Source organism: Podarcis liolepis, assembly GCF_965112155.1.
Source record: "Podarcis liolepis genome assembly, chromosome: 4".
In the NCBI taxonomy this organism is placed as follows: Eukaryota; Metazoa; Chordata; class Lepidosauria; order Squamata; family Lacertidae; genus Podarcis; species Podarcis liolepis.
The window spans coordinates 89327094-89350877 of NC_139558.1; the positions used below are offsets into that span (position 1 = coordinate 89327094).

A 23784-nucleotide genomic window follows, 5' to 3' on the forward strand; every position below is an offset into this window, starting at 1 on the left:
TCCAACGTTCTGGGCAGAGAGGAAGTTCCCAGGTTAGTGTGCCTTTTCTTCTTTTGTTCCACCCCCCTGCAATCCCTACACAGATCTGGCTGGCACAGGGCACAAAACCACAGCTCGCCCCTATACACGAAGCCAAGCCAGAGCACAACTAAGTGCAGTACAGCCATCTTCTCAGAAAAACTCTTCACAAGCTCAAGAGGTCAAGACACGAAAGCTTTAGCAACTAATCCACACTTAATGACCCACCTAAGTGGTACTCAGAATATCACTCAAGAAATCACTCAAGATATCCCTCAAGTAATTAAGGAACAAAAGAAGAAAAGGCACACTAACCTGGGAACTTCCTCTCTGCCCAGAACGTTGGAGGCTATACACCACACCCCCTCAACAGTATTTATAGGAACTCAAACACTGAGATCCTGCTCTGTTCCAGTAACAAGAAGCCGAAAGCACCAGCCTGAAGATGACGAGTGAGACCTCGTCGAAACGTCGCCTAGACACCCCAACTCTTACACGGGAAGACACCCGAAGACACCAAAACCTGCATTCCTGTACCCGTGAAAATCTACGAAAGCATATATATATATAATATATATATATTATACATACACACTATTTGCAGGTCTGTTTCAGTACCAACTTACTTTGTTGCTCAATTTCTAGATTATTTTTAAGCTAGTTGGGCCTTTAGTTGTAGTGATAATTATGGAAGAAAGTGGGATAGCTACCATTTCACTTGTCGCATCAAACCAAGTGGGAAGACTCCTGAATCCTTCGCACACTTTTAACAGACAAAAAGCTAGATTTCAAGCTAGCTTTAAATAAAGAGCTTTAATTGCTGAAAAGAAACGCCTGAGCAGGGGGTGAATGTCATGTGCTGCTGGTAGATTTATTATTTGTTTCCAAATCATTTCCCATTCAGCGAAGAAAAGACTCCAGAAAACGTGTCACAAGGAGGCAACATTTATTCATACACAAATTTTTATAAATGGCTTTTGGTTCAGCCACTAACAAATGTGACAAATCTTACTGTTGTCACACTGGAGTGGCGTTTTGTTCAAACATAATTGCAGTAGTCCTTGAAATGTTTCAAGCTGTCAACATCTTATGCAAATCCCCCCCAAGTCTACTCCATGCAATACAAAGTGAACATGATCACACACACATATATACATATACATATACATATACATATACATATACATATACATATACATATACATATACATATACATGTAAAAGTGGTCTGCCTACTACAAGTGGCAGCAGCTTTCAAAGTCTCAAAGGCTATACTGCAATTGGCAGATGTGGCATTTGCCCGTTCGTTTGAAAATGTCTGTACAGGGGGAGAGAAAGGGTTAGTATGTGGACCAATAGGAAAGCTGGAGGCGGAGCCTACCTGTTTATAAAAGGGCTTAGCCCGAGGTTTGGGTTGTGGATAGTTGGTTGGTTTTAGTCAGTTGGTTGGTTGGGAAAGGCAGTTGGAAAAGCAGTTGGTAGGCAGTTGGAAACAGAGAGACAGTGCAATTGGTTCTTGTGTGAGGGGAGGTAGAAGAGATAGAGACATGATAAAATAAGACTAAGAAGGTAAAGAGAAACAACGTCTGGAATGCAGTTAAAGTTTGTTTGTGTCTGCAATAAACTACACTCTTCTTTGTTAACTTAAGAACCTGACGGAGACTAAGTGATTTACCGGGGAGGAGCTGGTTGGTGGCAGTGGATTAATGGTGTACGGGTTAATAGTCCGTGAGACGACCATGGGCTCCGTACAAAAGCCACAGCAGTCCTTTATCCTGGGGGTTGGACAGGGATTACAGATCTACAATCTTCCCCTACATCATACCACGAGTAAATAATAATAACAACAATAACTTTATTATTTATACCCTGCCCATCTGGCTGGGTTTCCCCAGCCACTCTAGGCAAGTTACAGCACATAAAAAAATGGTAAAACATTAGACATTTTAAAAAATATTCCCGATACAGGGTTGCCTTCAGATGTCTTCTAAAAGTCAGATCGATAGTTGTTCATTTCCTTGACATCTGATGGGAGGTCGTTCCACAGGGCGGGCGCCACTACCGAGAAGGCCCTCTGCCTGGTTCCCTGTAACCTCACTTCCTGCCAGAAGGCCCTCAGAGCTGGACCTCAGTGTCCGGGCTGCACATGACAAAACCTCCCTTTAAGCCGTGAATAATCAATCACACAGTTAGCTGCATTTTGTCACTGTTAAAAAGACCATTGACACTGAATGCTGAAGGCAACGGTTGGTAAGGTTAAGGCTGGTTTTAGCCCTATCGTAGACCTTTGTCAAATCTCCCTTAATACAGGTACCTCTGGCCCTTTGTTAAACTACAGCTCCCATCTGCCCCAGCAGCATGGCCCATGAAGAGGGGACTTGTAGCTCCGGGGGGACAAAGGTTCTCCACAGATGTTGGCGTAACACAAGTAGCAATAGAAGAAAACACTGCATCAATGTGGAGAGCGCTGAAATGGTGTTTTTCAAAACAAGCACCCTCGTTCTTAAAAGAGGTTTTTCTGCTTGCAGTTCGAAGAGCACCTGAGAGGACTGCGGTCCCTAAAAGCCACCCACTGCTGTTGCTTCTGTCATGCCACGACTGCACCCTGGCTGCTGCTGCCTGCTACATCCATGCCTTTGGATATAATGGGAAAGAGATCTACACTTGTGCGCATGAGGAGTTCCTCTGTGCAAGGAGGAACCCCGGCTGCAAAGAAAGCCCAGTTTCGCAGTCAGTCTACTTCCAAAACAACAGGCCTAATTCAGTTTTTAGGGCTGTCCTCACCGTTTTTTCTAAGGGGGAGGGGTGACCGTAGGACACCTTCCCCGGAAGCACAGTAGCAGCTGACCACGGAAAGTCCTAAGCATTTTCCACACAGAAGATTGCAGGAAAATCCTAAGGGGCACAAGGATCTCTTACATGTGCATCACGACTGAAATAACAAGAACACAAGGAGCACCATTTATCCACATTACCTGAATTATTATGTATATTCTCATAGCATCCCTCTGTGCAATCACAGTGGCGGTTCTAACACCACAGCAGATTAATATGTATATATTTAGCAGGTGCGTATTTGTTTCGACAAACAACTGAAAGAGGACATGATTTCTCCATGTTTGGAAAGATCATGAAAAAAACCAGCGTTTCCCCCTTTGCAGTCTTATCCCCACAGTTCAGTCCACCTCTTGATCCAAGTCCATGAAATATTCCTAATTTCAGAGCTCAAGTTGTTGGTTACCTTGGTTTTAAGTGCATGGTCATTAATCGAACGGGAAACAAGTGCGTACATGCACACATGCGAACCAGGCTCAAGTGTAGAGTGATTAAGGCTGCAATCCTTACCTAGGAATAAGTTGCAATAAATTCAATAGGATTTACTTCAGAGTAGACATAGTTAGGCTTATGCTGTGATATCCACACCTGTGTACAACTAGGCTCCAAGTGTTCCATTGGTGAGAAAAGCTAACTCCTTTTTCCTTCAGGACATCCAGGATATTTCTCTCTGTGTCCTACTTACAATGTGGACTTTCTTCCATCGTTTCTATCCCACAGAATTGGCATAAATAACCTCAACAGTAGGCCATAAGACATAGGGGCTGGGCAGGCATGTAAACATAGGCATATAAAAAGCTTGTAAACTATGGTTTGCCCTTAGGCCCAGCCCCCTTACACACTCAACAATGAGGCGAGCACCCAGTGTTCAGTATGGCTTACGCTGGAGTAACGGGAAAGAACAGTCCCAATCCACAAATTGCTACGTGGGCCCATCAGCACGAAGAATCAAGAAGCCTCTGGCGAAGTTTGACGTCTTCTTTACCTGCTTCTGCTCCGTTGCCAGGTGACGTCTGTTCTGTTGCATCTGAAAGACAACAAGTCGTGGCAAATGGAAGCTCAGTTATCCTTTTCCATAGAAATCACAAACAAGTAGTCTTGTTGCCCTCAAACACAATGTCCGTGTACGTGTGTGTGTGTGTGTGTGTGTGTGTGTGAGAGAGAGAGAGAGAGAGAGAGAAGAGGAGCTTCCAGTCCTTCACATAGTTTAAGACTGTAGCTATGTGTCTATCTGGGATGCGGGTGGCACTGTGGGTTAAACCACAGAGCCTAGGACTTGCCAATCAGAAGGTTGGCGGTTCGAATCCCCGCGACGGGGTGAGCTCCCGTAGTTCAGTCCCTGCTCCTCCCTACCTAGCAGTTCGAAAGCACGTCAAAGTGCAAGTAGATAAATAGGTAGTGCTCTGGCGGGAAGGTAAACGGCGTTTCCGTGTGCTGCTCTGGTTCGCGAGAAGCGGCTTAGTCATGCTGGCCACATGACCTGGAAGCTCCCTTGGCCAATAAAGCGAGATGAGCGCCGAAACCCCAGAATCGGTCATGACTGGACCTAGTGGTCAGGGATCCCTTTACCTTTATGTGTCTATCTAGGCTGTTGAAGTTGCCTCCCTAGCTGTCTGCAGGTTTGTAGCCTGATCTTTACATTAGGGGGGTTATTGAATTGTTGTTTTTATTTTGATTATACATTTTTTTGTTTTATATTTTGATTTTTTCTGTGAGCCACCCTGAGACCTCTGGGTGGTATAATAATAATAATAATAATAATAATAATAATAATAATAATAATAATAATAATATCAGAGGCATTTGAGAAATACCCACAGATTCTAGGATATCTGGGGTATAACTCCAGGAATGGAGCAAGTGTGAAATAAGGCTTGCAGGTAGTAGTCCACAGCATTTCTTTCCTAACTGGTATTTAAAATTTAAAGACATTGGGGTGACCATCTTGTACACATTTGAGGGGTGGGGAATAAATCCCTTCGAATTCAGCAGGCTTACTTCAAGATGAAAACACATTGGATGTGTGATCCATGACTTCACATCCCAAACGCTACTTTAAGTCTACATGTAGAAAGGTTTGACAGAATGGCATTGTTTTACGGTGTTTTAAGCTGCTGCATTTCATAACTTTACACTTATGATATGCTTTTGTAAATTATCTGGAGGCATTAGCATGAGGCAATTAATACACCTCCTCCTCAAAATGCACAGGTCTGTTTGCTTGTTTTAGCTGTGGCGTTTTTTTAATCCTTAACAAAATGAAGTGTTTCATAGCTTTTCGTGTAGTACCATATTTTTCGCTCTATAAGACGCTCCAGACCATAAGACCATAGTTTTTGGAGGAGGAAAACAAGAAAAAAAATAATCTGAATCTCAGAAGCCAGAACAGCAAGAGGGATTGCTGCGCAGTGAAAGCAGCAATCCCTCTTGCTGTTCTGGCTTCTGGGATAGCTGCGCAGCCTGCATTCGCTCCATAAGATGCACACACATTTCCCCTTACTTTTTAGGAGGGAAAAAGTGAGTCTTACAGAGCAAAAAATACGGTATTTAAAAACTTGCAAACCACTTTGATCAATGTATTAGGAGCACTGATATATGCATAAAATAAAAGGAAGCAAACCGAAGTGAAACGACTTTACCCTTCAGTTCTAGCGCACTGTTTGCCTTTTCCGGCTCTGCTTTCTTTCCAGAGTCCTCTTTGATGGTGGCTGACTTGCCGTCTACAACGTCCGTTTTAATCGAGCCGAGATTCATCAGGAGTTGCATGGGGTCGAACTTCTCGCCGCTGCCTTTCAGGTTCTCCAGAACTTTGAGGCACTTGTAAGATTTAAGCTCGCTGACGTTCTCCTCGAGGAAGAGGAGGTAGAGGCTCAAGTCGTTGTAGTGTTTGGTTTTGACTTTGAGGACATCAAACGTTGGCAGGAGCTCGTACACTTGCAGAATGTCTGAGCGCTGCCTGAAAGGGACCAGCAGCGCATAGACCACAATGGGCATGAGCAAGAGGTACACTATGATGTTGATATAGCTGAGGAGCTGGAAGACACCGACGGCAATCAGTTTGCACTGGAAGCGTTCGGGAACAGTGGTGTCGTTCTTCAATATCCCGGTTTTGATGTTGCAGATAAACTCATCGGTCATTGAGGAGAGGCTGATGTAATATCCCAAGTAGAGGCAGGAGAGCAGAATGATCATCAGGGTCAGCAAACGGCAAATAATGTACTTGATTATTAAGCTCTTGGAGCCCTTCTTCGTCTTCAGGTACTGTTCCACAATGGGGTATTTGAAGTGGCTTTCGGATATTTCCCAGAAACTTGGGGGGGGGGGAGGGGAGAGACACCAAAGAGACAGTATTCAGAGCCATTACACCATGATTTCATTTGCTCAGATGCTGCACAACACACACACACACACACACACCCACACACACACACACACTGAGAGGGCTCAGATTCCAAAGCACCAGTGTCATAAATTTTCAGATGCGTCCTGAAAGAGCAACTGCAAAAACAACAGAGTGCATCATGGCACCCCAAAGACTACTGTGTTCAGCGCATGCTTTTGCAGGACAGAGTCTACTTTCTCCAACATGAAGAAGAAGAAGAGGAGTTTGGATTGATACCTTGCTTTATCACTACCCTAAGGAGTCTCAAAGCGGCTAACAATCTCCTTTTCCCTTCCTCCCCCACAACAAACACTCTGTGAGGTGAGTGGGGCTGAGAGACTTCAAAGAAGTGTGATAGCCCAAGGTCACCCAGCAGCTGCATGTGGAGGAGCGGGGAATCGAACCCGGTTCACCAGATTACGAGTCCACTGCTCTTAACCACCACGCCACACTGGCTCTCATGAGGTTGATGATGGTGTGGGGGGGGGAGGGGTTTGCAATGGGATGGCAGAATGGAGAACTGCTTGAAATTCAATTAAAATGGTGAGCCAGGTGAGCAGCTCTGAGGACAGTGCTTCAACACTGAGGGGCCACCACAGAGAAGGCTCTTTTCTGATTGCCACCTGCCTAACTTCTGATGGCAGGTGCAGCTGAAGAAAAGCCTCCTATTACCTAAGTCAAGAATGGGGGCCCTGTGGCCCTCCTAAAGTTGTCAGACTCTGGATGTGAGTAGCTTACCTATTATTCCAACTCAAGTTCATTTTAATTTTAGAAAATGGAAAGGAGTGGGATGTTACCTCTGAGCCATATTCTCATTAATGGCCGGAGATGAGCCCCTCACGTCCCCATTGCGGCAGCTGTTTGCGGCTTTGATTGCCCTGTTATAGGATTTGTCGAGTTCTTCCATAATAAATTTCAGGTCTGAGCAAAGGTGGGGGGCTGAGGTGAAGCGCCAGAAGAGACATGGCAGGTACAGGAGGATTGCAACCAGCAGGAGGATGTATGGGAAAAACTGCGGAAGAAAATAACCGGGATAAGGAATTATCTCAGATCCATCCGCAATCTGTTAAATAGTAAGACGCAAGCAGGACTGCTGAGACACTTTGCAAACTGAATTGGTGGCTCCGTGATAGAGCATTTGCTTTGTAGGCAGAAGCTCGAATATTAAAGATTAGTAGTTACTTGAAGGTACTAAATAGGCCTAGCATTAAATTAGGACTCAATAAAGAAATGAGACATAGAGATTAAGAAAAGTTAAGAAGTTTGATTATAATTGGAATATTGTATTTTTGAATAACGATACTGGAAAACTGCTACATTCAGGTACAAGGAAATTCAGATGGAAGAGATTAGAGGAAGCCAAGTAATGCGTTTAAGAAGTTGGAAGTTTAATTAATTAATTATTTTTTTATTGTTTATGTGTTTGTAGTTGTATTTTTGGTTATCATTTGCTATATTTGTTTTATTTTTATTTTTATTATTTTTTATTTTTTTATTTTATTTTTGTTTCATTGATTTTATAGTATGTGTTGTATTTGTATGAAACTTAATAAATATTATTGGAAAAAAACAAAAACAAAACTTGCCAGCATTTCCAGGTCGGGCTGGGAATATCTGAAATCCTGGAGAGCTCCTGCCAACCAGTGTAGACAGAACTAAGCTAGATAGATCAATGGTGTGATTCAGTACAGGGCAGTTTCCTTTATTCCTAATATTGGGGTTATTTTGCGATACAGGTCTGGAAAGCGTACTAATAATAACATTCACTGCTATCCTGTACACACTTATCTGGGAATAGGTCCCACTAACTTAAAGGGGCATACTTCTCCGTAGACTTGCCTAGGATTGTGCAAGAGACTGAGGCTGATTGCCTTGGAAGCACCACCAAAGAGCAAAATATAGCGCCTTTAAAATAAATGAATAAATAAGAGTAAGCATGCCAACATTTTAGCTGACACTGCTGCTGCGATTTCAACAGCAGACTGAAAAGCAGATAGAGCATTTTATCACGCTAACATGACTGCAGAAGTGTCCTCTTTTTTGGGGATGCCAGAGGCTGTAAACGGATAGGAGCAGGACCAATGGAAAAAAGTTGGCCACCCAAAGCCAGAGAGGGTGTAAGAACAGTGGCAGACTGATGCACTTAAGTACAGCTCACTACTGATGTTGTCACATCACACGCGGCTGTGAATGGCCTTCAGACGAAGGACAACTCAAAACAACAGGTTGATAGGAAGAACACAAACGTGGGCTGTAAGAGCAAATTGGAATCTTAAGCTGTGCCTTGAGAATTCAGACTCCATTGTGATGTAGTGGGGGGAAATTAGACGAGAGGAGCTGTGGCAGTATGGGAACACATGGAAGCGGAGCTGAGGTCAGGCTGAAACCGTGTCGGCTGCCTGGCTCACACATTCTTTATTCCTCTACAGACTGAGTCTGTATCTGGGAAATGGTCCAATCTTTGGAACCGTCGGGGAATCAAATCAGTCTTGAAGAGCTCTTACTCCAACCAAGAGGACCTTTTGGTTTTTTTGGGTAACAGCTAGAGAATTAAGACTAGATGAGAAGCCTATTTGCATTCAACTGCTTTCTGGCTCTCAAACTTTCCTCTTGACCTTGTTTTCTTCCCCTGCAAGCTCCTCTGCCCATTCCTCGCTTCCTTTAGGTAAGAAGCAGCTGCTTCTCTCTCGCTTTAGCATTCTGAACTAGCACTGCTGCAAATGACAGCAAAGTGAATGCGCTTCAAAAAGACTGCTAGCAAAACCAAGCGAAGAGCCCTATGACCCCACTCACGAATGCGTGGCGACATAAGTTTCCATGGCCCGCAGCAGCTTTTGTTAACTATAAACAACAGTCTCAACTCATTTATTTCCTCTAGGGACTGTGTCCTTGCTTGCTTTGTTAACCTACACACAATCCCCTGATTCCCAATTGCCCTTCTGCTCATACTGCTTTCCTCACACTGACAATGAAAGGTGAGGGATAAAGTACAGTTCCCAGAATTCTTTGGGGGAGGCTATTCATGTTAAATGTGGTTCAAATCTATAGTATGGATGTGATCGCTAGCTCTTCTTCCTGGCATTCCCCCCCCCCCCCGCCCCCGTTTCAAGGAAGGCTGCTTTCAATATGTGTTGTGAGAGAGAATATTTAATTATGTTGTCAAAAATGTATAACTTGCTGTTGAAATGGAACACCCAGGATGAAACGGTGAAATCAGCTATTATTAAATGGGCACAAGATGTTGGACATAATATAATGATGGCTGACTGGGAACAGTTATGGACCACAGGTATGAAATTTACGGCATGTAATGCCTTAAGAGAAAACTTAATGAAAATGATTTATAGGTGGTACATGACACCAGTCAAGCTTGCAAAAATTTACCATTTGCCCGAAAATAAATGTTGGAAATGTAATGAGACTGAAGGTACATTCTTTCACCTTTGGTGGACATGCCCAAGGATTAAGACATTCTGGGAGATGATTTATAATGAAATGAAAAAGGTATTCAAATATACCTTTCTGAAGAAACCAGAGGCCTTTCTCCTGGGCATGGTCGGCCAATTGGTGCTAAAGAAGGATAGAACTTTTTTTATGTATGCTACAACAGCAGCAAGAATACTCATCGCGAAGTATTGGAAGACACAAGATTTACCCACCCGGGAAGAATGGCAGATGAAGTTGATGGACTATATGGAATTGGCAGAAATGACTGGCAGAATCCGAGACCAGGGAGAAGAGTCGGTGGAAGATTGGAAAAAGTTTAAAGACTATTTACAGAAATATTGTAAAATCAATGAATGTTAGAAAAATGTTGGAATGAAGTTATATGGCTTCAGCAGAAATGTTATAAGGAATTAAGTATAAATAGATTAATAGAGAATTAAAGGGGAAAATAAGGTCAAAATGTGTTAAGATAATTATAGGATAGAAAGCAGAGGAAGATGGAAAGGAATTGCTGAAACAACTAATAGAAGTGGAATACAAAAAGGGAGGTGTGATGAGGTCATGGAAATAAGTGAATGAAAGATTGAAACTATTTGATGTGTTTTAAATTGTCTTTGTTTTGTTTTCTTAGTTTAAATTGTTTTTGTTAGTTCAGTGTTAGGTATTGTTTTTGTATTGTATTGTTTATTTTCTTTTTCTATGTAATGTCTAAATTGTTGGAAAGTAATAAATATTATTTTTTTAAAAAAGAGAGAATATTTAATTATGAAATGATTCCACTTGAAACGGCACAGATTAGGAAAGCTTTTACCCTATAATTTGCTGCTTTCAAATGGAAACAGACATAATCGGGTCATGGGGATTATGATTGCTATTTTTTCAAAAAAATTAAACTACTACTTCTAACAGCAACAAGTTTAAAAGCTCTGGGGCATTAGGGGAAAAGGCAGCTAAGGAAGGTAGTATTTTCTTTGTCTTGGTATATTTTCTTGAATGCTTTTCTATTGTGAAAACTTAATAAAATATTTATTTTAAAAAAAAGGCAGCTAAGGAATGATAACAATTAAACCACAGAGAAAATGTAGCTCGCACATTAATATGAGAAAAACCATGAATGCCAGTGGGAATGGAATGCTACAGCTTCAGGTGTCTGAGCCGGGTTTTTATTACCCAGAATAAAGAAGGTGACGAAGGCCAATTATACAAACTTTATGAAGCCAGAGTGGAAGGTGCCCCGAGTCGCTCTGTGAAAGCTGTTTTTGCTGCACAGCCGCCCAGCAGTAGGAGTCCACGTAAGCAGCCTGGCGCCAGGAAAAGGTACTTGGAGAAAAGCAGCTCATCTGGGTACCTAGCAAGTAAAGAAGGATGCACTGTAAAAGGGGGAACAGCATGAAACATACAGGGTACAATACAAAAACGGAGGGCTTGGAACCCATTTGGATAGGCAGCTGGGTCAAGTCAAGGATGTTTTGCCCAGGTTGCACCATTTCACGCTGCAGGCATGGCGTGTGAGCAGACATGCACTGAGCAAACACGGGTTCATGTCTGAATGCTTAAGTGGGTGGGGAGGACACAGAAAACCAGGAAGCCTAGCCTTCTTCTTTTCTACATGCAAGGTGGAGTTTGAAACAGTGAACCCATGGGAAAGGTTCACCATTGAAACCCATTACAAAACACAATTTGTTTCACATGAGTGTCATTCATTTTGTTAGCTTGGGCCCAGTTCTGCAATTTGTTATGGTCATGCTTTTCAACATCTTTATGCGCCCCCTCGCCCAGCTTGTCCGGAGTTTTGGGCTGGGTTGCCATCAGTATGCCGATGACACCCAACTCTATCTGTTGATGGATGGCCATCCTGACTTGGCCCCAGACACACTGACCAGATGTTTGGAAGCTGTGGCTGGATGGTTACGTGGGAGCCGGTTGAAGCTAAATCCTTCGAAGACAGAGGTCCTGTGGCTAGGGCGGGGCGATATGGGATTGGGGGGGCAACTCCCATCTCTTGCGGGGGCGCAATTAGTGCCAGCACCGTCTGTTAAGAGTTTGGGTGTAATCTTCGACGCCTCCCTTTCCATGGAGGCGCAGATTGCAGCTATAACAAAGGCGGCATTTTTCCATCTCCGCCAAGCTAAGCAGTTGGCTCCTTACCTCTCTCGCCCTGACCTGGCCACTGTGATCCACGCGACGGTCACCTCCAGATTGGATTATTGTAACTCGCTCTACGTGGGGCTGCCCTTGAGACTGACCCAGAAACTCCAGCGGGTGCAGAATGCCGCGGCGAGACTCCTTATGGGGTCTTCGCTGCGAGATCACATTCATCCGGTGCTACACCAGCTGCACTGGCTCCCAGTGGAGTACAGGATCAGATTTAAGGTGCTGGTTTTAACCTTTAAAGCCCTATACGGCCTAGGACCCTCGTACCTACGGGACCGCCTCTCCTGGTATGCCCCACAGAGAAACTTACGGTCTTCAAATAAAAACATCTTGAAGGTCCCAGGCCACAGAGAAGTTAGGCTGGCCTCAACTAGAGCCAGGGCTTTTTCGGCTGTGGCTCCGATCTGGTGGAACACTCTGTCACAAGAGACCAGGGCCCTGCGGGACTTGACATCTTTCCGCAGGGCCTGCAAGACAGAGCTGTTCCACCAGGCCTTTGGCCAGGGCACAGCCTGGCTCCCTCCCTCGGCAATCTTCGCGGAGCTCTGGCCCAATGGTTGCCAGTGGCCTGAATTAATTAATTTTACAATGAATGATTTTAGAGTGTTGTTTATGTTATACTGTTTTATACTGTTTTATTGTTGTTAGCCGCCCTGAGCCCGGCTTCGGCTGGGGAGGGCGGGATATAAATAAAATTTATTATTATTATTATTATTATTTTGAATTCTGATTCTGTCTTTTGCAGCATTATCTACCCTTCTCAGTTTGGTGTTGTGGCGTTTGCCCTCCTATGTGTGTGACATCATACTGGGTTCTTAGGGAAAGGGTTAACTAATTGTAATATGACTAACCAATGTGAACCCAAGGGGTGGAGTTAATTGTGTATAAGGTTTAAGCACAGAGGGTTTTTGGAGGAGTTAGAGTTAGGGTGGTTGAGAAGACAGTCTGGAGAAGATAAGTCTGAGGGTTGGGCTAGTCTGGTGTGAGAGAATTTGTTAAGAGGAGTTAGTCAAACAGTTGAGATAATCAGTCAGAACGTATTAGGAAGTTATAGGCCGGTAAAGAAACTAAAGTTAAGATACTGACAGAAATACTATCTGAGAAACCATAAACTTGTCAAAATAAACATGTTTTTTTGGTTCACTTTTAACAACTGACTGGACTCAGTGTTTTACCAGAGAGTAACGGGTTGGTGGCAGTGGGGAAGCGAGCACAGTGGTGGCACAGGGATCAATAGACCGTTAAACGTCCGGGGACCCTGTGGGATCGCCACAGGTGCCATCTGCAAATTTGATGAGCACCCCCTCAATTCCTTCTTCCAAGTCATTTATAAAGGTGCTGAACAACAATGGGCCCAGGGCAGAACCCTGAAACACCCCACTTGTAGCTTTCCCACCCAGGATGACAAGGAACCATTAATGAGTACAGTGGTACCTCAGGTTAAGTATTTAATTTGTTCCAGAGGTCTGTTCTTAACCTGAAACTGTTCTTAACCTGAAGCACCACTTTAGCTAATGGAGCCTCCTGCTGCTGCCATGCCGCCGCCACACGATTTCTGTTCTCATCCTAAAGCAAAGTTCTTAACCCGAGGTACTATTTCTGGGTTAGCGGAGTCTGTAACCTGAAGCACCTGTAACCTGAGGTACCACTGTACTCTTTGGGTTCGGCTGCTAAATGGCAACTCCCATCATGCCTGACCATTGGCCCTGCCGGCTGGGGCTGATAGGAACTGTATTCCAACAATATCAGGAGGGTCATAGGCTTCCTACCTGCGAAGTAGTGTATAAAACAGGCATGCACAGAGCTCTGTGCAGAGAGATAGAGTGGCTGCAGCAGAGAAGCTGTCTTTCTTTGCTGTCAATCTGCCCAGGAAAGGGAAGGGCACAGCTAGGAAGCTGGGCACCAAGGGGAGCACTTTGGGAACACTGCCATGCCCCACCCATGAAAGGATAAAAGACCCATGGGCGGGGCAGCGTAGGTGGGTGTACAGGCTAAGCAACAGAGAAAGGAGATGGAGGGAAGCAGAGGGAAGAGAGGGGAAAGCAGCAGAGATAGTAGAGGTGAGTGCTTCAGGGAGTAGAGAGAAATGAAGAGAGGTAGAGGTAGAGGACCCCAGGATGGTTAAGTCCAGTCAAAGGCAACTATGGGGCTGCAGAGCTCATCTTGCTTCAGGCCGAGGGAGCCGGCGTTTGTCCACAGACAGCTTTCCGGGTCATGTGGCCAGCATGACTAAACCACTTCTGTCGCAACGGAACACCGTGATGGAAACCAGAGCACACAGAAACACTGCTTATCTTCCCACCACAGCGGTACCTACTTTTCTACTTGCGCTGGTGTGCTTTCAAACTGCTAGGTTGGCAGAAGCTGGGACAGAGCAGCGGCAGCTCACCCCGTTGCGGGGATTCGAACCTCCAACCTTCTGATCAGCAAGCCCAAGAGGCTCAGTGGTTTAGACCACAGTGCCACCCGCGTCCCAAAAGAAGCATGTTGAGAGAAGAAGCATGTGAACAGGGTAAGGTTGCTGGAAGTAGCAGCAGGGAGACAGCTTCTAAGTGTGGGGTGTAGAGGAAAAGCTGGAGGCAGATAAGGAGTAGAGGTGTGAAATTGAAAGGTTAAGAGCAGGCATCCCCAAACTCAGCCCTCCAGATGTTTTGGGACTACAACTCCCATCATCCCTAGCTAACAGGACCAGTGGTCAGGGATGATGGGAACTGTAGTCCCAAAACATCTGGAGGTCCGAGTTTGGGGATGCCTGGTGTAAACGGAGGAATCTGAGGACTCCCTTGAACAAAAAACAAAGACACCAACCAGGACAATTTGGAGCAAAACAGCAGCTTGTAGGCTTGGCCTTTAATGGAAACTGTCACGACAGGACTCCCACCCACAACAAGATGAAGCAAAATGGAAGTCCAGAACAAAAGAAGACCCCAACTTTTATTAGTTTTATTCTTAGTTACTAATCCCCCAAAATTTACCCCTAAAACTACATCACAACTACATCATTGATACATCACAAAAAGGAGGGGTTGAGGGAGGAGTTGTGGTGGTAATCTGAGTGTCCTGTCACCTGGCTGGTTCCCCCTTTCCCCCTCCCCATGAGTACTTTCCAGGTGACAAAGGGGAGACAGAGGGAAGAGCTGATCATTGTCCTTTGTTCCAGTCCGTGCTGAATCCACTCCCATATGCAAGTTCTTTGTGATCTTGATGGTCTTCAGTCTAGGACCATCAGGGTTGGCATAGCAACTGGGCAGGGCTCTTGTGTATGTGCTGGTATGCTCAAGGGATTATGGCTGCCCTGTATCAAACCTTCCCCATTTTGTAGTCCTTCCTTCATGGAGTAAAATAAAAGTGGAACGGTGCAGATCCGATGTATGGTTGATTTTCTATGAATTTACAACAGAAGCGTAGCGTATGTCGTGTGTGTGTGTGTGTGTGTGTGTGTGTGTGTGGAGTTTGTATAAACTGAATGACTGGGGGTCCCGTCCCCCCCCCCCCGTGACACTGGTTAAGAGCAGTGGAGCAGGGAGGAAGAGAGATAAACCAAATGTGTTCTTGAGTGCGTGAAGATATGCAAGGAAGGGAGACAGTTTTCTACAGCACAGGTTGAACTGGCCTGTGCTTCCTCAGTGACAGGGAATAAACAAAGGACAAGGAGGATCCCTAGTGCGAATTACACCTGCAGTGGGCCATAAACCAAGTAAACAGAGACGCCTGATAGCCAATGTGTCCAATGAAAAGGCATGAGATTCTGAAGGCTCTGATATCAAGCGGAACACAGGGTGAAGGAAGCTCCCTCTGCACATGGTATGGCCAGGAGGCTTCCTAATGTCTTATATGAAAACCTCTCATATCTGCAGTGCCTGGCAGCCCTGAAATAATTATTGCTGGAAGCAATAGATCAGATTCACTTATGCAAAAGCCAATCCCCTTTTACAACAAAGGCTGAAGTCACAAATGCTTGTAACGTACGCTGCAGTCAGTAAGCATCCAACATCTGATAAATCTCCACATTCACATCGACAATGTGCAGCAACGAAATTTTAGGGGTCCTGTTTACAGTGCGGATGAAAAGATTTAGTGTGAGTCACAGCTGACATTAATTTCAAAGGCTGTTGTCCTATCAATGCCATAGTAGTCACAGGGCTCCCTTATGAGTACAGCAGTGTGTTTATGTGAGCTAGCTGGGTCTATTTTAAACCTCAGCCAACTTGGCATGGGTCCCAGTGGTCCTTTTCTTCCAAAATGCCAGGCAGCGGGAGATGGGAGCTTTATGGCTACAAAAGCTGTTGTCATTCTAGGCACTGCCAGGAAAAGCTGGATGATCAGGGCTGCCAAATAACATGAAGGACTCTTGCACTAGCAGCCGGGTAAACGCGTAAGCGTGATGGCTCGAAAGTTGAACCCTGGGTTTCTCTTAACACCAGAGGTTCCTGGTGAACGCTTCAGACACCCATCAGTAGCTGTTAAATAGGAATCTCCAAAAAGAACAACACCCAAACCCCAGATGCTGTGAAAAGGAGGATGAGAAAAAGCAGGACAAGGATGGGGTGGGGTGGTAGGGAAAAGCAGCTTTTCTGAGCTGGGGTGCTCATAGGGTCATAGATCCCGAGGGTCATCGAGTCCAACCCCCTGCAATGCAGGAATCTTTTGCCCAACGTGCGACTTGAACCCACAACCCTGAAATTAAGAGTCTCATGCTCCACTGACTGAGCTGTCTTCCAAAGAAATGGCTGTATCCAATGTTGCAACGGGCGTGGGCCAGGGGACGTGCAGAGCAGCTGTAGTTCTTGAGCCAAATGAAAATTCACCCCCCCCCCCCATGAAACATGACCTCTGGCAGCTGTGAGGCTTTGTCATTCCTAAATCATGGAAAGTCCCGCTGCTTATTCTTAGCACTGTATAAAGTAGTTCGGAATGCCTGTTTTGCTCGTTTATATGCTCCTCAACTGACAAGTCAGCTTTGGGAAGAGGCAAAAATGCAATAGCTATTTTCCAGATTTATATCGTTTCCATTACTGCTTCAAATTAGAAATTAATTTGTGAGCTGATCAGCAAACTTAATCTTGGCGTCTCTGCGGTGGAGACCCGGAGACCCAGTTTGCATGTAACACTAAGCTAATACTGCTAAAGCACACCGTGGTTTGCTGTGAATGGGCAGGTTCCAGAGCAAGGATCACAGGCCCTGTGCTTATATTTTGACTGTGTTGCCGCCATGTGACGCAGGGCTAAGCCATAGTTTGGTTTATCGTTTGAACCTGGGCTCATGGGTTTTTCTTGCTGCAGTCAAAGCAACAGCTATAGCTGAAGTTTGTTCCTGGCTTACTGCTCAGAGATTGCCTAGAGGAGACAACCTATGAACTGAGGTTCTAACCATCGTTTAGCTACAGCAGGAACAATAGTGTTTACTATTGTTGGCTTATTATGTAGAACAGGCGTAGCTAGCAAGCCGCCTTTCACATGTTGTTGAATGGCAACTCCCATCTGCCCTGGGCAGCATGGCCCAATGGTCAAGGATGATGGGAGTTGCAGTGCAGCACTATTGAGAGGGGACCACAATGTCCTCTCCTGGTTTAGTATCCAACAACGAAGGAATACTGAGAATTGAATTGAATCAAAATAAAGACAACTTTGTATGCAACAAAATTACAATATGCACCAAATGTTCCAATGCAATTGGAAGTGGACCACATTGTCCTCTCCTGGTTTAGAGCACTGAGAAAATAACAATCCTTCTGGGTCAGACTATTTAGTTCAGCATCCTGTTTTCCACAGTGGCCAATTAGATGCCCCTGGGAAGCCCAAAACCAGGACATGACTGCAATTGAACTCTGCCGCTGTTGTTCCCCAGCAATCAAGGTACAGTGGTACCTCGGGTTACAGATGCTTCAGGTTACAGACTCCACTAACTCAGGAATAGTACCTCAGGTTAAGAACTTTGCTTCAGGTTGAGAACAGAAATCACGCAGCAGCGGCGCAGCGGCAGGCCCCATTAGCTAAAGTGGTGCTTCAGGTTAAGAACAGTTTCAGGTTAAGAACGGACCTCCAGAACGAATTAAGTTCTTAACCAGAGGTACCACTGTATTATTATCATCATCAGTTAGACATGTATACTGCCCTTCATCCGTAGATCTCAGGCGATTCACAACATAAAAATACAATGTAAACAAAACCAAAAACACAATAAAAACAAAAACAGGAACAACCCATAACTCCCTCCACTTCCATAACACATTTAAAAGGGAATCGGGTGTCAATCAGCCCAAGGTTTGGTTAAGAGTCAAAGAGTCACACTTGAAAGGGACCCTGAGGGTCTTCTAGTTCAATTCCTTGCAATGCAGGAATACACAGCTGTCCCTTACAGGGATCAGACCTGCAACCCTGGTGTTACCAGGACCAGGCTCTGAGCTAGTGGTTGAAGAAGAACATTTTTCGCCTGGTGCCTAAAGGTGCGTAATGAAGATGCCAGCTGAACCTCCCCAGAGAGAGCATCCCACAAACAGGGGGCCATTGCAGAAAAGGCCTGTTCTCGTGTTGTCATCCTCCAGAGCTCACACGGAGGAGGCACAGGAATAAGGGCCTTAGGTGAGTATTGCAGGGTCTGGGTTAGTTCATATGGAGAGACACGGTCCTTGAAGTATTGCAGCCCTGAACCATTTAAGGCTTTATAGGTCAAAACCAGCACTTTGAATAGGTATAGGTAAAGGTAAAGGACCCCTGACAGTTAAGTCCAGTCGCAGACAACTCTGGGGTTGTGGCGCTCATCTTGCTTTACAGGCCGAGAGAGCCGGCGTTTGCCCGCAGAGTTTTTCCAGGTCATGTGGCCAGCATGACTAAGCCGCTTCTGGCACAGCGGGACACTGTGATGGAAACCAGAGTGCATGGAAACGCCGTTTACCTTCCCACCATAGTGGTACCTATTTATCTACTTGCACTTTGACGTGCTTTCAAACTGCTAGGTTGGCAGGAGCAGGGACCGAAAAACAGGAGCTCACCCCATCGCAGGGATTCGAACTTCTGACCTTCTGATCGGCAAGTCCTAGGCACTGTGGTTTAGACCACAGCGCCACCCGCATCCCATATTCTACATACAGAGCTCTTAAAAGGACAGAAGCACTAAAACTGATCTCTTCTCCATAAGCGCTAAAAAATACGAGGGCCAAGATTGTTATGTTGTCTGGATTGGATTTGTGATTCGCGAGTGATTGGTTGGGAATAAATAGGTCACAGGAGTCTTTGGGGGTGGGTGGGTTACTGGCGGGATCTGCAGACAATGGGAATAACACGTTCAATAGATTCTAGGTCAGAGCGAGGGACTTGGCAGCTGGGTCCCAAACAAGGAATCCTTTTGTTAGCAAGTGAGTTTGGATAACACTGGACTAGACAACCACCAGAAATCTTGAAGCCCTACAATTTTTCTCCCTGTTTTTCTTCCGGGGGATGATGCAAGTTTTGTCTTCTGTCTCAAAAATCCATCGGTTCCAGTACTTAAAACATTGGCATCTGTTTCTCCTTTCCTCGAAGCAGCTTTACAATAAAGGAAAACAGCCATAGCTACAAACAAACAACAATCCATACAGAAGCCCTAGAGGATGAAGTGTGGCTTATAAAGAAATCATGTGACGATATCAGCATTGAGACAAGGAGGAGCAACAGCTGTTATGGAACTGAAAATAAGAGGCACGCAACAAAGGATATTGGTACAGGCATGCCCTGGAATTTGGGCTTCGTCAAAATGTTGGCCTGCATAAAAGAAAAATCTCCTTTTCAAAATGAAAATGTTGTGATTATTATTTGTGTATTTATTCTGTCTAAACCACAGAGCCTAGGGCTTGCTGATCAGAAGGTCAGCAGTTCGAATCCCCGCAATGGAGTGAGCTCCCGTTGCTCGGTCCCTGCTCCTGCCAACCTAGCAGTTCGAAAGCATGTCAAAGTGCAAGTAGATAAATAGGTACCGCTCCGGCGGAAAGGTAGACGGCATTTCCGTGTGCTGCTCTGGTTCGCCAGAAGCGGCTTAGTCATGCTGGCCACATGACCCGGAAGCTGTAAGCCAGCTCCCTCGGCCAATAAAGTAAGATGAGCGCTGCAACCCCAGAGTCGGCCACGATTGGACCTAATGGTCAGGGGTCCCTTTACCTTTACCTTTCATCCCATCTTTTCTCCAAGTTGCTCAAAGTGGCATACAGTGGTGTTCTCCCCATCTCCCTGCGATGTAGGTCAGGCTGAGGGACTGTGACTCAGTGGCCCAAGGGATCTTCATGGCTGCATGAACCCTGGCCTCCGTGCTATTAGGCCAACACTGTAACTACTGCACCTTCTCTGTGGCATAATTCTCTGATTAAAAAAACCTGCAAAGCAATGCTCCAGGGCTATTAAAATGCAGCTTAAGTGGCTTTTTGTTGAGTCATGCATCAAAGGGCAGCACAGCCCGTTTCCACACCCAGATATATATAAAGCAGGACTTTGAACTGTCAGTGGAAGTGTAAAGATGAGAGAGACAGACAGACAAAGAATTAAAACAAAAACTGATTTAAGAGTTTTTCGCAAAACGATCCTCATTTTTAGGGAGGTTGCAGAAGTTTTAACTTGCTGCTTTTGAATAATGTGCCTTAGAATGCTCCGAACACAACTTTGGGAGGCTGAAAATCTGATAAAATAAAATGCCTTGTCTATCTGTACGTTTACTTCTGCTCAAAGCACTTTGGGGCTTAAGATTTCTTTAGCAGTTTTTATATACCACTGAAAAGTCAAAACCTCTAAGTGGTTGATGCAATGCAATGCATTCATTCATTCTAATAAACATATTTCCTGACCTGTTCTAATACCTTTTCCTTATGGATGAGCCAGTGTGGTGCAGTGGTTAAAGTGCTGGACTAGGATCCAGGCAACCAGGGTTCAAATCCTCACTCGGCCAGAAACTCACTGGGAAATGCTGGGCCAGTCACTCTCTCTCAGCCTGACCAACCTCACAAGGTTGTTGTGGGAATAAAATGGGCAGGAGGAATACCAATAGTTGAAAGTTGTGATATAAACGTATTAATAATGATTTCCCCAGTCTACAATGCCTCTGCTTCCCCACTCCAATAAAACTTGTTTCAGTTCTATGCACCTTTGCGCAGATTTAATCCATTAAAACCCATTGGATTAACTGACTAGGGTCATGGAGTTATGATTAGGATTGCAACTGCAAGCGTCCTTACATTGAGAACAGCTCTGATTATTTGCTTTTGCAACCTTCAGAATCCATAGTAATTTGAAAAGTGGTACAGTCCAGGTGTGCCAACTCGAATAAAATATTGAGGCAGGTGGTGGTGGTGGTCAGGTAAGCCCCGCCCCAAATAATCGATCATGTGACACGCACATCCCTTGAATGGCAATGCCCATCAACTATGCGGCTGTGCTTGTGCGTCAAATATTTTATTGGTGGGGGGGAGGAAAGATGCTCGGAATTGGCTGCTGCGGTATAGTCACATCCCTACCGCCCCTGCAGCCCGAAGTGGTACAGCCGCTCCCCCCCCCCCGTCGCAAGGTGCGTGCCTAAGCATGCGTGCCTATCTCTCCCCAGGCCCGGCCCCTCCATCGCCTGCGGGCGGTGCCAGCCCCGGGGTGGGGCAGCAGCCCCCTTACCTATGGAGATCTCCTGCGCGAAGGCCAGCGAGATGAGCAGCAGGGGCAGCCCGACGGCGATGCAGGTGACCAGCTTGTCGACGGCCAGCTCCAGCCGCAGCCCCTTGTACTTGCTCTCCGACGGCTCCTTCAGCAAGAAGTCCGAGAAGACGTACTCGGTGGCGATGTGGGCGATGGCCATGGTGGCGCGCCGAGGGCCAGGCGGCTGCCGGCTCACCCAAAGCGCCTCTCGCCCACCCGCCGGACCCGCACTCTCCTCCGGGCTGGCTTCGTCCGCGGGCTCCCTGGTGGGGGTCTCCGCCGGGTCGTCCCCCCCCCCGGTGCCTGCGCGCCCTGCCTGCCTTTGTTTGGCGAGCGCGCCCCCCTCGCAAGGTGGCGAGGCGAAGGAGCGCGAGAGAGAAGGGAGGGCGGGGCTCAGGCCTCCGCCTCCGCCCGGCCCCCTCCACGCCCCCGTCGCCGGGCGGGAACGGGCTGCCGCCGCCCCCGCCGGCTTTCCCAGAAGACGAGGCGGAGGAGGCTCTTTCGAAAGAGTGCTGTTTGTACGCTTATTAACGCCATCTCCAACTCGTCGAAAGATTCCACCAACGGTGTCTCCGAAAATTTTTACGCATCACTTGGGAAGACAGGCGAACTGATGCCAGGGTACTGGAAGAAGCAAAGATCACCAGTATCGAAGCAATGATTCTTCAACATCAACTTGGTTGGACTGGTCATGTTGTACGGAGGACTGATGATCGTCTTCCAAAGCAACTACAGTGGTACCTCGGGTTACAGACGCTTCATTATTTTTTAAAAAAGTAATATTTATTGAACAATTAATAGCTTCAAAATTTAAACATAAAATACAAAAGCCAAAGGAAAAACTACAAAAATTTAAAAATACAAAGCAGAACACATAAGGGTACAAAGTAAAAAAAAGCCAATTAACAGAATAGAAGAAAAAGAATAAAGAACCCCAAAAAACAAAACAGAAAAAAGATTAGTATTTTCATATCCTATACTTCATTCACTAGTTTCTTGACCTCCTCACACCTCCCTTTTTGTATTCCAGTTCAGATATTTAGTTCAGCAAATCCTTACCCTCTATCACTTAACTTTACTCAACATCTTAACCTATATTAAAAAGGGTTACAGACGCTTCAGGTTACAGACGCTTCAGGTTACAGACTCCGCTAACCCAGAAATAGTGCTTCAGGTTAAGAACTTTGCTTTAGGATGAGAACAGAAATTGTGCTCTGGCGGCACGGCGGCAGCGGGAGGCCCCATTAGCTAAAGTGGTGCTTCAGGTTAAGAACAGTTTCAGTTTAAGAACGGACTTCCGGAACAAATTAAGTTCTTAACCCGAGGTACCACTGTAACCGGGATAAGGAATTAGCTCAGATCCATCCGCAATCTGTTAAAGATCACAAAATCAAAATAATAACCTTAACCCAATAACAGCCCCCCCCAAAAGAGCCACATTTTAAAAGAGTTTAGGATGTCAGTCAGGTCAACCAAAGGCCTGGTTAAAAAGGAACATTTTTGCCTGGCGCCCAGAGGTGTATAATGAAATGTGGTGTTAGCCGCAACCCACAGGTATTCTGCAGCGGTTTGAGAGATGTTTTGATGAGCTTTCCCTCAAACCAGCTTCCGCCACACCTGAAAACAGAAGCCATGGTCAAGCTGAGGTGTGTACAATTCTGATAATCACCGTGCCACGTGCAGCGGGTGGGCCAAAGTGATTTGGAATTTGGCCTGGGAAACAAATCAGGTAAAGGGCACCAGGTGAAGACAATGTAACAAATGCAATTTTCTATATGGGAAAAAGAATAAAATATTACAGTGGTACCTTGGGTTAAAAACTTAATTCGTTCTGGAGGTTCGTTGTTAACCTGAAACTGTTCTTAACCTGAGGTACCACTTTAGCTAATGGGGCTTCCCACTGCCGCCATGCAATTTCTGTTCTCATCCTGAAGCAACGTTCTTAACCCGAGGTACTATTTCTGGGTTAGCGGAGTCTGTAACCTGAAGCGTCTGTAACCCAAAGTACCACTGTATTATAAAAAAGGACATCCCTGCGATGGGGAGGGATTCCCCTTGCTGTGTTTCAAATGTGAACATGGCGTCTAAAAACTTCTGAAGTCGGTTGCAGACATGACTCTTTAGGGCACTGTGAAGCTGGGTGCCAGCACTGGACATAGCCCTCCTTTGTAGTTGCAGATCACCCCCTGTTGTTTTGCATATTCCCCAGGAACCTTTGGGCTGAAGGATGGAATATATATCTAGTAAACAACAACACCCTTTCAGTAAGGAAGGGCGCTTGGAACAGTTGGGCGCCATTGCCA

The 23784-nt window shown here is 45.6% G+C and overlaps 1 protein-coding gene across 1 annotated transcript; it reads right to left on the reverse strand.

The window, feature by feature from the left end:
• Positions 1–947: 947 nt before the first annotated feature.
• On the reverse strand, positions 948–21865 carry PANX1 (pannexin 1). Its single transcript, XM_083500433.1, has 5 exons — positions 21461–21865; positions 10891–11030; positions 7033–7247; positions 5493–6163; positions 948–3880 (listed from the first exon to the last, which is right to left on the reverse strand). Exons 1-5 carry the CDS (start codon positions 21639–21641, stop codon positions 3789–3791), a joined length of 1299 nt encoding a protein of 432 aa, XP_083356559.1. The 5' UTR covers positions 21642–21865; the 3' UTR covers positions 948–3788.
• Between the last annotated feature and the right edge of the window lie 1919 nt (positions 21866–23784).

Coding starts and splice junctions, on each gene's coding strand:
- PANX1 (XM_083500433.1), bottom strand. CDS start 21,641: ATGGCCATCGCCCACATCGCCACCGAGTACGTCTTCTCGGACTTCTTG. Junction 11,031..21,460: donor CGCGCAGGAGATCTCCATAG/GTAAGGGGGCTG, acceptor TTTACTTGCTAG/GTACCCAGATGAGCTGCTTT. Junction 7,248..10,890: donor TTCCACTCTGGCTTCATAAA/GTTTGTATAATT, acceptor TTTCTTCCGCAG/TTTTTCCCATACATCCTCCT.